This window comes from Oncorhynchus keta, chromosome 30, assembly GCF_023373465.1.
Source record: "Oncorhynchus keta strain PuntledgeMale-10-30-2019 chromosome 30, Oket_V2, whole genome shotgun sequence".
Lineage (NCBI taxonomy): Eukaryota > Metazoa > Chordata > Actinopteri > Salmoniformes > Salmonidae > Oncorhynchus > Oncorhynchus keta.
In genome coordinates this window covers 50,565,972-50,580,023 of record NC_068450.1, presented here as the reverse complement: position 1 = coordinate 50,580,023, position 14,052 = coordinate 50,565,972, and the positions used below count along the sequence as shown (strand labels likewise).

The 14,052-nt window shown below is 46.6% G+C and overlaps 1 protein-coding gene across 2 annotated transcripts in view; it reads right to left on the bottom strand.

Annotated features, from left to right (window-relative positions):
• LOC118363667 (neuropilin-2-like) overlaps window positions 1–14,052 on the bottom strand; it is a 60,387-nt gene that overhangs the window by 31,207 nt on the left and 15,128 nt on the right. For both annotated transcript variants that reach the window (XM_052488500.1, XM_052488501.1), the window contains exons 3-7: window positions 11,847–12,028; window positions 5,731–5,961; window positions 3,856–4,011; window positions 3,275–3,444; window positions 2,051–2,206 (exon numbers count right to left, since the gene is read on the bottom strand). In XM_052488500.1, coding sequence (XP_052344460.1) covers window positions 2,051–2,206; window positions 3,275–3,444; window positions 3,856–4,011; window positions 5,731–5,961; window positions 11,847–12,028 — 895 coding nt within the window. The remainder of the gene's footprint in view (window positions 1–2,050; window positions 2,207–3,274; window positions 3,445–3,855; window positions 4,012–5,730; window positions 5,962–11,846; window positions 12,029–14,052) is intronic.

Sequence of the window (14,052 nt, the reverse complement as noted above, 5' to 3'; positions counted from 1 at the left end):
ATAAACTCAGGGAAAAAAGAAACGTCCCCTTTTCAGGACCCTGTCATTCAAAGATCATTCGTAAAAAATCCAAATAACTTCACACATCTTCATTGTAAAGGGTTTAAACACTGTTTCCCATGCTTGTTCAATGAACCATAAACAATTCATTAACAGGAACCTGTGGAAAAGTCGTTAAGACACTAACAGCTTACAGATGGTAGGCAATTAAGGTCACAGTTCTGAAAACTTAGGACATTAAAGAGGCCTTTCTACGGACTCTGACAAACACCATCATCGTCAAAGGAATGAGCGTTACACAGAGGCCTGTACTCTGGAGATCGATTTGGAGGTGGAGGATCCGTCATGGTCTGGGGCGGTGTGTCACAGCATCATCGGACTGAGCTTGTTGTCATTGCAGGCAATCTCAACGCTGTGCGATACAGGGAAGACATCCTCCTCCCTCATGTGGCACCCTTTCTGCAGGCTCATCCTGACATGACCCTCCAGTATGACAATGCCTTCAGCCATACTGCTCGTTCTGTGCGTGATTTCCTGCAAGACAGCAATATCAATGTTCTGCCATGGCCAGCGAAGAGCCCAGATCTCAATCCCATTGAACATGTTTGGGACCTGTTGGATCGGAGGGTGAGGGCTAGGGCCATTCCCCACCAGAAATGTCTGGGAACTTGCAGGTGCCTTGGTGGAAGAGTGGGGTAACATCTAACAACAAAAACTGGCGCATCTGGTGCAGTCCATGAGGAGGAGATGCACTGCAGTACTTAATGCAGCGGGTTACTGTTACTTTTGATTTTGACACCCACTTTGTTCAGGGACACATCATTCCATTTCTGTTAGTCACATGTCTGTGGAACTCACTCAGTTTATGTCTCAGTTGTTGAATCTTATGTTCGTACAAATATTTACACGTTAGGTTTGCTGAAAATAAACGCAGTTGACAGTGAGGACGTTTCTTTTTTTGCTGAGTTTACATATCTGGGTCAAAGTTCACATATACATTGAGTATGAGTACTATATTCGTGCCTTATCCCATTGACAAACATAAACAAACTCAAGCACGCACAGACACACACACCTCTTCCACACTCCAGTTGTGTTTACAACCACTGGTGTGTGTTTGTGTGTGTGTAAAAGGATGATGAATTGCAGAGATAGATAAGGGCACACAGAGGACTCTATTGTTCATGTTTGGCAGGTTCCTCCCTCCTTCTTTCCATCTCTCCCTCCTTCCCTCCTTCCTCCCTTCATCAGGAAGACACTTCATGGGATAGAGACATGACTCATGTCAACACACATTCCCAACAGGAATCTCAAAATAATTCCCAGTCATTCCCACACTATCATCGGAAGAGCACCAACAGAGCAGCTCTCCTGGCCTTGATAACTGGGATATATTTCAGACAAATTAAGAACATTTTAATCTAGTATTAGTCTGTATATTTGAATAAAACAGCCCCAATACAACAGCTTCAATACCTCCTCGCTTAGGGCCAAACTACTCCCATTTTCAATGTGGTTTAAATGGTTGAGTCAATCACACAAGCTTAATAGAGATTCGTCTTGGGAGCAGTGTACTTTTGTATTACCTGACCCATGTGGGAATTACATTACATTTACATTTGAGCAATTTAAATGTCTGGATAGGACATGCTTATCCAGAGCAAATGGAACCAGCTAGTCTCCCAGAGGGCAAAACTGTTAGAAATGACGCAATCACAACCAATTTCACATTCCTTACGACGCCATTACAACCAATTTCACATTCCTTACGACGTTTTTTCAACCAATTTCACATTCCTTACGATGTTGTTTCAACCAATTTCACATTCCTTACGTAGTCATTACAACCAATTTCACATTCCTTACGACGTTGTTTCAACCAATTTCACATTCCTTACGACGTTGTTTCAACCGGTTTTGCCAGCTAGGCTGCAGTTGAAAAAACGGATATACAACCAACTTTGACTTTGAGAACTGGGTTCCACATTGGAGTTCTAGGTTTCACATTTGGGTTCTAGGTTCCAGGTGCTACGTTGGGGTTTTAGATTACCTTGTGATTCTTGCCGTAGCGATAGGTCATCCAGTCCTCTCCATTGGTGCTGACCTCCAGCTTGAAGGTGGACACGTAGTAGGACTTCTGCGTCTCCTTGGAGACTGCTCCCTGGGTGGCGATGCCTGTCAGCACCTTGAGGAAGTGGAGGTCCACCTGGGAGAGAGAGACAGGGAGAGAGAGAGAGAGAGAGAGAGAGAGAGAGAGAGAGAGAGAGAGAGAGAGAGAGAGAGAGAGAGAGAGAGAGAGAGAGAGAGAGAGAGAGAGAGAGAGAGAGAGAGAGAGAGAGAGAGAGAGAGAGAGAGAGAGAGAGAGAGAGAGACAGGGAGAGAGAGAGAGACAGGGAGAGAGAGAGAGAGAGAGAGAGAGAGAGAGAGAGAGAGAGAGAGAGAGAGAGAGAGAGAGAGACAGGGAGAAAGAGACACAGAGAGAGAGAGAGACAGGAGAGAGAGAGAGAGAGGGAGAGAGAGAGAGAGAGAGAGAGAGAGAGAGAGAGAGAGAGAGAGAGAGAGAGAGGGAGAGAGAGAGAGAGAGAGAGAGAGAGAGAGAGAGAGAGAGAGAGAGAGAGAGAGAGAGAGAGAGAGAGAGAGAGAGAAGGGGGAAGAGAGGGGCAGAGATTGAAATATTGAGATACATTTCAGAAGAAGCGCAAGATACATTTCCATTTATTGCAAATAGATGACAATAAAGTATCTATTTATTTGATTAAACTTTATTCTATTCTACCTTCCTCCATTTTCCCAGGCACAGAGAGAGAACGAGAGACGTAAGTAGGTAAGGTTATTGGTACATAGAGATATGAAGGAACTATGCAGATCCTGCACTCCTTTAAGTCATATACCCCCATAGATAGGTCTAGACATCACTGTCAGGTTAAGAGCTATGTCCATCTGTCACAAAGACAGTGGGGAGTGCTGCCAGGCCCTATGAGGCTGCTGTTGGGGAGGAAGAGCGGCATAAGGGAGAGGAGGTAAAAATCAATGGCACACTCTTCCACTGCTAACAGCGCATTCCTGAGTAGCAAAATAATCTATCAAGTGACAGATAGCATCCTGCATCCGCTCCGCACACTGAATATTATCAAAACAGTGTTTGATTGTTTGTGTGTGTGGTGGGCGAGGGTGTGTGTGTGTGTGTGTGTGTGTGTGTGTGTGTGTGTGTGTGTGTGTGTATCTCTGTCTCCCTCTCTTTCTCTCTCGCTATGTCTCTTTTTGACTGTCTGACCTGGATGTACTCCTTGGGGCTGTCCTCGCTGGGAGTCCAGGCGTTGTCGATGTTGTTGAGCCTGGCCTGGCGAGGGGACCAGCGGCCGTCGTAGAAGGAGGACGAGGCTGAGATCTGGTCGTCCGAAATCTTTCCTGACTCCAGACCAAACGCTGTACTGCAGTGGAACGCTGTGGAGAGGGGGGTTAGAGGGGAATTGAGAGAAAAGGGCCAGGTGAGGGAGGGTGTGGTTAGGAGACAGGGAGTTTGGGGGGAAGAGGGGGAGAGACCAGAGTTAGAGGGGGAGAGACCAGAGGGGGGAGAGAGAGAGAGGTTGGGGAGAGGGAAAGAAAGAGAGAGAAGAGGGAGTGAAAGGGAGATCAAGAGAGGTAGAGATAGAACGTGACTATGCAGACTATAGGACACATATAGAATGGTAGAGGGAGAGAGAGATGGAAGGAGAGAGAGAGAGAGAGAGAGAGAGAGAGAGAGAGAGAGAGAGAAAAGAGAGAGAAAAGAAAGGGATATAGAATGCGAGAACAGGAGAATGAGAAAACGAGAGACAGACGGACAGACAGAGTCAGAGGGGTTGGGCTACTTACTGTCACTGACTTCCTTTTGCGTCATGTTGTAGCGGGCTGAGAAGCCATCTTTGGCCACAGCCATGTCCGTGTGGAAGGACAGAGACAGTAGACCAGATGACGACTTGATCTCAGGAGGAATCTTAGTACCACAGTAACGACCAATCAGAGGGCCCACTAGAAACCCAGACAGACACAAATAGTTAGGAGGGATCTTCATGCAACATATACAGTATGTTTTCAGTGTTTGACAAAAACTGAAGAAAATACCTGTTAGACCTTTTAATGTATCTAAAATAAAATAAAAACTTGCACGTTTTTTCAATATCATCAAGGGATTCCTACACACCTGCAAAAAAAGCGAACTCGGATGTCTTTCCTATCTTTTATATATTTATTTCAGGATGTAACATGTTTTATTAGCATCAGTGTATTTTATGGAATGTGAGCATCTCCATTGAAAGTGCTTTTAAATCCAGAAATAGGCTTAAACTGGAGTAAGCAACTAATGAAAACGCTGAAGGTCTGTGTCTCCGCATGAGACTCTCCCTCTCGTGTGGTTTAGGCTGGGATTAAGACCCACTGTGGGGGCAGACTTTAGATTATACACTGCTGTCACCCAATCTTCTCAATCCCACCCAATCCCACCCAATCCCACCCAGCTCCCCAGGATTACAGACAATGTTCCTAAAGATTCCCCAAATCAGTTTTCCATTCCTTTCCTTCAGATCTAAAGACTCTTCAGTGTTTCGACTAATGTGCTTGATGGGGTTGGGCTCAATTCCATTTCAATTCAGTCAATCAAGGAAGTCATTTGACGTTCTTCATTCAAGTAACGAAAAATCCCTTGCTCAAAAAAAAACTATTCTTAAATTGGAATTTCAATGCATTTCAATGAATATTGTCTCTCTTCTCTGAGCCCAATACTTTAGTTTGTATTATGTATAGTTTTAGTCTGTAAATGTAATGTAATTCCCAAATGGGTCAGGTAATACAAAAGTACACTGCTCTCAAGACCAGTCTCTATTAAGCTTGTGTGATTGACCCAACCACTTAAACCACATTGAAAAAGGGAGTCGTTTGGCCCTAAGCGAGGAGGTATTGAAGCTGTTGTATTGGGGCCGCCATTTCAAGTTTAAAATATTTGAGCAAGTGAGAGTCAAAATTCTCCTCTCTACTAACTGAACATCATCTTGCTCCCAGCCCCAGCGGTAGATACGAAGCTCTTTGATGACCGCTCTCCAGAGCTTTCTCCCACTAGTGTTCCCCTTCCCTTCCTTTCCCGATCTCTCCTGATACCACTAGCATGTAGCTATGGTGCATTATGTAACTCCGCCCACAGGCGCCTCACCGCCACGGCAACCGATACCCCTCATGCACTGCACTCTCACTCTCGCTTCAGTGTGAAGTTTCCCCTAGGTACAGATCTAGGATTTAGCTTCCCCTCCCCCAATGCTAACCTTAACTACTCGTGAGAAAAATGCAAAACTGACCCAAGAACAGCATCTAGGGGCAACTTCACCATACTCCCTATTCCCAAACAGAAAGAAAGTGCTGTGTGATAAGGGCAGATTGAAGCGAGGGGGAAGTGGGGCAAAGTAGGCGTGATGAAGTGGATGAATGGGAAACAGGTCATGGGAAAGTCCTGGGAGGTGTAGAATGGCTAATGCAGGAATGGGCTAGTTCCGGGATTGTTATTGAGACAAAGGCTGCAGGAAAAGCTTCATTGAGGTATTGTAGATGTGACGTGTGTGTGTGTATGTGTGTGTGTTTGTATTCAAATACATGCAGGTACCTCATATAGTGTGTATGTGTGTGTGTGTGTGTGTGTATGAAAGTGTATGTGTGAATGCGTGTGTAGACATGTGTGCGTGTATGTGTCTGGTAAGCACTCACCCTGGGGCAGCCCGTCCCACACGTCCAGCCAGTCGTACTTGCAGTCTCCCTCTCCTGACAGCAGGGGATCGTTCTCCAGGTCGAAGGTCAAGAAGGTCAGGGTCACGTCCATGTGGGGCGGAGTTATGATGATGTAAGAACATTCCAGGTTGTGGGGGTACTTGTCAGGGAAGCCGGGGGACTCGATCACTCCGGAAGGACTGGTGAAATTCCGGAAACAGAATTCCGATCCTATGGAGAACACAGACATGAGCAATTTACCACAGAAAAGCAATCATATTTTTTACTAGTAGGGTATTTAAAAAAAAAAGAAAATACATTTGTCTCTGCAAGACAGCGATAATAGAATCCAGTTGCAGTTCATTGTGTAACACACATTCACATACACACGCATGCACGCACGCACTCTCTCACACACACAGAGTGTCAGGCACCCTAGTGGTTAAGAGTGTTGGGCAAGTAACCGAAAAGGTCGCTGGTTCCGAGCTGACTAGGTGAAAAATCTGTCAATGTGTCCTTGAACAAGATACTTAACCCTAATTGCTCCAGGGTCGCCGTCAATAGTGGCAGATCCCTGGCTATGACTCCACTCTCCGAGGATGTCTCAGGGAGAGTCGGGATAGAAAAAATGTTTTAAACACATTTCCATTTCACACCTCACACTCGTACAGGTTACCCTTCTTGTACATGCAGCGAAACAGTACAAATATAAGCACCCCCATTTGACCTTTGACACACACACGCCTCATCATAAACCTCAGAACCGTCACCACAACCCACAGCCCGGGAAGCTCTGCATTTACTCCCTTGCTTTAAAAAAAAGAAGAGAAGAGAAAAACACATGCCAAAACAAACGAGAGTAAAGCTCGGTAAGCGGCCCGGCGTGTCGGCAGCTCATTAGCTATGCAGATTTATACGCCCTGGGCGGCTCACCTTGAGCTCTCCGACAGATGTGCCTCCCATATAAACTTCCCCCTGAGTTACTGAGTGTTTATGGACGTGCTCATTAATGATTTGTGATGTGCATGTCTCTCTCGCTCTCTCATTTATTCGAAGCACGGATCATATATACCTGCACCTTACAATCCCCAAACTCTCTGTATTCCCACCTCTCACCCTCTCGCTCTGTCTCTCTCTCTCTCTCTCTCTTGTTATTCAAAACATTGCTGGGTCACACACGTATACGCATACTTACAACACGCAAGCTGTGAATACACAGACAAGCTCTACCAGCAGCACATAGCAATGATTCTGTGAGGGGCAGGGCATACAGAAAGAGCAGCAAGGAGCAAGAGGCAGGGAAAGGAATTACAATGGGATAAGCAACAGCAAACAGACTCTACACATTTTGGTGACTCCTAAAGCAAAGCCCCCCCCAGGTCGGATTTGACCTTGTGTGACCGTACTTCAACCACATCACAACAACCATCACCACGTGTAGTGTTTGAATGTTCTCACTATGTGTCTCCAAAGGCCTTTGTGCGTTTGTGTGTGTGTGTGTGTGTGTACGTACGTGCGTGCGTGCTTGCGCATGTTTGTTGTCCATCCGTGCATGAGTACATGTATGTGTGCGTGTGTGTGTCTCCTGTGCCTCCATTGGTCAGTCAGACCCTCTCGTTTAACGAGTAGAGACAAGGCCAGTGTGATGCCTGCCTTAACCTGTCACTATGCCGACACACTTTTATAGACCTCATGGAGATGGGGACTGCTGCCTTTCACCGCAGGAAGAGAGGAAACACACACTCACAAACAACAGACAAGTACAGGTGAAAGCTCATTTAAAAAAAACTCTGCTCATTTAAAAACATTTTTTTTTTTTACACAATTTCATGGTATCCAATTGGTAGTTACAGTCTTGTCTCATCGCTGCAACTCCGTACGGACTCGGGATAGGCGAAGGTCGAGAGCCATGCGCCCTCCGAAACACAACCCAACCTAGCCGCACTGCTTCTTGACACGATGCACATCCAACCCAGAAGCCAGCCGCACCAATGTGTCAGAGGAAACACCGTACACCTGGCGACCTGGTCAGTGTGCATTGTGCCCGGTCCGCCACAGGAGTCGCGAGTGCGTGATGAGACAAGGACATCCCTGCCGGCCAAACCCTCCCTAACCCAGACAATTGGGCCTCCAAGGCTACTACTGCTCATTGACTGCCCCTCACTGAATAGGGAATGCTGTGTGTGTGTTTGTGTAGAAGAACATGCGTGACACTATGAAAGTGTGCCAGTGTGTGTGATTGAATGAAAACGCATACTGCATTCTACATAGGTTTGTGGTTTATGATAGACAGGGTATGTGTTTGTGAATGAAAGTGTGCCTCGGTGTGTGTGTGTGTGTGTGTGTGTGTGTGTGTGGGAAGCCTCAGCATGTTGTGTGAGACACACTGGCCCACTGGCCCTGTTAGCCTCAATACTGGGTCAGGGTGCACTAGACTGTTACCCAGGCAGAAGAAAGAGGGCTTCAATCACACCATTGCATGTCTATACTAGCCCAGTGTGTGTTACCACCCGTCTCGCACGCCCACATCGTCACATGCCAGATATGTGTGTGGAAGATGGTGTGCATGCATGAGTACTCTCCCTTTTGTTAGTCCTTATTAGTTCAAGTATATGAACATTCCAAAAACAAGACCCCCCCCCCCCCACACACACACACACACACACACGTCTGGCACAGCAGCCACTCGCCTGGCTTGCACATTTCACCACGAGCAGCCATTTGGCAAGAGCTGTCTGCCGGCGGGGGGTTGAGGAGGGGGGAGTGGGTGAGTTGCTGGGTAGAAACGCGTCGGCGCTTTCCGCTCGAGTGCCTGACGGAGTAGTCTCTGCCCATGTTGTGTCAGGGAATCCCCCTCCCTCCCACGCTCCATTCCTCCACCCCCCCATCCCTAGGAGGGATGCGCAGTCTGTTCATTCGCCCTCTTCGCCCTCTTCCCCCTCCTCCTTTTTTCGTCTTCCTCTCCCTCTCCTCATGCACCTCATGCTGTGAGAGTTCACCTCCACATTTGCGCCTGTCTGTTGCACATTACAACCTCTTTAACACTCTCTTCCTCTCGCTCTCCATCTTTCTCTTTCTCCGTCTCACAGCCTACTCTCGCTGGAGTCAACTCAAGGGTTTCACGGAAATACAATTGAGGCGTGTGTGTTGTTTGTGTGTGTCTGGAGGGAGGGGGAGGGGAGGGGGGCAAGAAAAGCAAAACAACATTGTGAGCGTACCACAGCTTGGCAAGTTAAGACACCGCAGTCTATTTACGCGGGCATGTATGCTCGCACGACCATTGGTTAGGAAAGGGTCACAGCCAGGTCAGTCACCCTGGTCAATCTGGGCGACATTCCACTACATTCCAAAGGTGACCTGACAGACCGGGTTAGGGGGGAACGACCATGACCCCAAGGGGAACCAAAGAAAAATGAATCACGATTGGTTCTGCTAGTGCTAGAGGCCGGAGGAGGTCGCTTGGCGGGAAGTCTTCCCGTACTAGCCGTGGTAACAGAGTCACAGTAACAGGGGGCGGAGTGGGGGGCTGGTTTGGTAAGAGGGGTTAGTACGACAGTGTGTGTGAGGAAAGTAGGGCACAACCATAACGGGGGGAGGGAGCGCAGTGGGTGCACATTCACCACTGTGGGGTTATGGTGCGTGCGTATGGGATGGGGGTGGGGTGGGTTTGGGTTGTTGTTTTGGGGCACACGTTCCCTCAGGGGGATGGGATGGGGGCTCAGAAAAAAAGGGATTTGGGAATACAGTTAAGGGTGAGAAGTCAAATATCTTATTGCTGTTTATTATCCCTGTATCCATTATTGGCACTGAACATAGGAAAGTGGGCACAGTATACACAAACACATATTCATGTCTGCACACACACACATTACACACACACACACACACACACACACACACACACACACACACACACACACACACACACACACACACACACACACACACACACACACACACACACACACACACACACACACACACACACACACACACACACACACACACAAACTCTGCTTACTTAGCTACAACATACTCCTCATCATTAACCCTGGGTGCTGATGGCAGTCTAGGAGAAGAGAAGAGATGTACTGCAGGGTCGTGTTCATTTGGCACCAAACGGAAGAAAACAGACTGAAACAGGAAGGGACTATTACTTGGACTTTCCCAATAAGAAACACTGATTTTAGTTTCAGTTGCAAACTATTTTGAAACGTTTTCCATTGTGTGCCCTAATGAACATGACCCTGATCAGCAGCGAAAGAAGGACTGAAGGGTCAGGCTCTGGCTGAGGACAACCGCCAGCCGGACAGACACACCTCCAAGCTGTGTATTGACCTAAGATCATATCTCCACTAGTGACGCCCTCCTTCAAAACACATACGGACTAGAGCATGTACACACACACGCGCGCACACACACTACAAGTGCACACAAATAAGACGAGAACACACATCCCTCATGCACAAACACCATTGTAAATAAACAACAGCTCTCCCACTGCGGGGTTGTGCCTGGCAGTCTCTAATCTTCTCCCAGAACTTGTAAACTACTGGGGTTTGCGGAACTATTTGGCCCGATCCTGACTTGTTAAAATAAACAATGATGGGTGTAGGATGCAAAGGGAGAGAAGACTGCACTCCAAAACAGATGCTCTGCGTGTCGATCTCTCTCGCACAGAAACACATCTATACGCCTACATAGGCACAAACAAAATCGTCTAACGCCCAAGCACACTGTAACCACCCACGAACACATATCACACATACATAAATATGCCCCTACACACGCATACCATTGTTTTTGCACCCCAAATGCATAGCAGGCTCTTGTTAAAACCATGGCAACGGCATACCCATCTATTCTGTTACAGAGTGAGTGTGTGTATGTGTGTATAATATTAGCCCTATCACATCATCATATCATTGTGCTGGTGGCCTTGGTAACAGAGCTAAATGACAAAACTGGGCCACATTCAAAACAGTTGTTTTTCAAATCACGTTTAAAAACGTTTTGAAACAGAGGAGGCACTACTACCTGAATCCCACCCAAACAAATCAATGTCAATGGGATCTTACAAGCAAAGCACAGCTCAGGACAGAGTGTATCAGTATAGCTCAGTACAGTGAATCAGCACACTACCGCAAGTGTACTGTATGTCAAGTACACTTCCTCTTATGCTCTACCACCACCAGCACCGTCGTTAAACTCAAATCCCAACCCATCCTCACCCTCTCCCCCTCCCTCTCCCAGTAATCATCTCCCCACCGCCTGTAGCCCCTCTCAATCACCCTCGCCCATTCTGCCCCCTCCCTCCTCATCATCTCCCTATACAGCCCCCCTAGACGAAGCAGATCCCAGGCCAGTTAAAAGAGGCATTCCTGAGATGCTTTTCAGACAGGATGAAAAGAGTTCAGGCTTTTTTTCCCTCTTTCCTGTAAAACCATGTTTATTTTCCTCCCTGCCTCTTTTGAAGTTAATTGGTCGGGGTGTGTGTGAGTTTGCGAGGTGAGTGAGTGTGTGTATGGGTGTGCGTGTGTGAGGTAGACTCCGCCACATGAAGGTGAAGGTCATCATAGGCCCAAGGCATCCATAGCAAGAACTCAGTCAACCATCCAACCGTTCCACAAGGCTAGTTAGGGGAATGGCCACCCATTGGAGAGTTTTGCCAATGTGGTTTCAACCCAAAAATGTATTAGGATGAACTTAGATCACATTACATGGTTTGATGAAAGCCATGTTAGCGCCTCATGAGCAATATTGACCAGTAGCAATCCACAGGTTTCTAAATACACATTTTTATTGAATAAATATAATGCTCGCAGGCAACAACTTGGCATCCATCTAAGATTGGCCAAAACCTCTCTACATATGTCTCCATCCCAACCTATCAGCAACCAGTCAAATATCAATGTCCCAATCACACAACCAATAACATCGCTCCCCCCTCCAATGACCAACAACCAATCAAAAGACCCCAATAAAGAGCTCATCAGGTAGAATTAAAGAATTCACTCACCTGTCTTAAAGATCATGTACCACCCCCATACGCAAATAAAAATCACTAAAAACGCCTCAATAACGAGGTGCCGGACATCATTTGAGTATTGGCTCACCTGTCTTGAAGATCTCGTAGCGCAGTGAGAAGCCAGCCCCCTGGTGGGCGTAGTCTGAGACAAACTTGATGTGCAGGGCAGTACCAGAAGAGATGATGGCTGGGGGGGCGATGTTACTGCAGTGTTTACCCAGCAGCTCAGCCGAGTCCGAACCACCATCACGGATCTCAATGAAATCATACCTGAGAATGAGACATAGAGAATTTCCTGAAAAATCCTTGAAATGTTTTTACGTGTGGCGTCCATATTAGGACAGCCTCGGGAATTGTTTCAATCTCAGCAGGAGTTGCCTTAGTCTCAGGAAGAGCTGTTTAATCAAAGCTAAGACTGTCCTAATATGGACATCTTACCTATGGATTTATTTAATCATGTATATGTTAAAAGAGGTGCTTTGAGAAGGATGTATTGATTTCAGTAGAATGCTTGAATGGATGAATCAAGCTTAAAACCAAGGACAAAGAGAAGAATAGAGAAGAACCGGCTTTTGGGGCTCAATGTGATTGAACTCTAGTCCATATGACCTTTGACCTAAGACCTATTGACCTCCCTGAACTAACCCAAATTCTTAACTGTCATTTCAGAGACAGGAGAGAAGGGGAAACTTGGAAAAATCCCACCTGCCGCTCCAAAATCAGCCAACTCAACAGAAACGAGTCACTGACACTTAAGAAGCTAGGAACCTGAGAATGAGATACTGTGCGGGTGCCTGTGTGTTCTTCTACATAGAAGATCATAAGAAATCCCAGGACAAAGTGTCTATAATACTGTAATAAGCTCATAGTTGCGGTCACAAACTCCACACAGTTGTCACTGACTAGTTGGATATTTATTTCCCCAGTGAGCAAACAATTTCTGTACTTTTTTTCCCCAGATTTAGTTTTTTTTATCAGGTTTTTGCTTGGCAGACCTTATATCTCTATTGACATTAGTCAATCAAAAATGATGAATACAACTGTTCATGTCAAATTGTTTCTCAACTTGTAGCCCTGGTTGTCCTGTAAGGAAAAGGGGCAAACACTTCAACGTGAGGCTAAATATGAGTGCAGAGCAAGCAGATGAATGAAAATAGTGAATTTCAGCTTTTCCACAGTGGACTTCCTGGGACGAATAATGAATACGCGCCCCCCGTCCCCCCGTCCCCCTTCAACCCTCCCCTGGATATGTGACGGAGCGGTCAAACAAGAGCCGTTGAAACAGTCGCAACATCTAATTACTATGAAAGGCCTTCAGCAGCCTTCAGCACAGCACTGGATCACTGTTCTGTGTTGGACCTACGTGTGCAAGCACACACACACACACACACACACACACACACACACACACACACACACACACGCACACACACACACACACGCACACGCACACGCACACGCACACACACACACACACACACACACACACACACACACACACACACACACACACACACACACAGACAGACACACACAGACATGCAAACACAAAAGCACGCATGCACACACACACACAAATAATACAGCCTCATACACTGTCATTGAGAGTAGGAATGTTTAGATTGACATAGACTCTGGAGATCAGTGACCGTTAATGGTTGTTCTGGGAGCCTCACAGGGTGTGCACATATTTGTTACAGCCTAGCACTAACACTCAACAAGGGCTTGATGATTTTGTTGATGAGTTGAGTGAAGTGTGTTTGTGCTGGGCTGGAACAAAAACCTGCACAGGCTCAGGATCAAACTACACTAATGTGAGGGCCTTGATCCAATTCACACACATTCCTATCGAATGCTACATCACGGTGGCTATTAAAAGAGGATTACTCCAGAGCTCCCTTGGTTAAGCTTAGAAAACTAGAAATCCATGAGTGTGTGTGTGTGTGTGTGTGTGTACAAAGTATGTGTGTTTTTTGGCTGTAACTGACACATGCTTAAGACAAATACACACACACACACACACACACACACACACACACACACACACACACACACACACACACACACACACACACACACACACACACACACACACACACACACACACACACACACACACACACACACACTACAGTGTGTACGTAAAAGATAAAAGGCCTGAGAAGGAACTGAGAGCCTAATTAGGTTTTAATTGATTCGGGAGTGGGCTCTCTCGCCTGTCGTGGATTAGAAGCGATGACTGAGTGTTTCTCAGATGTGATTATTGACCTGAGCTCTCCGTCTCCCCAGGCCCT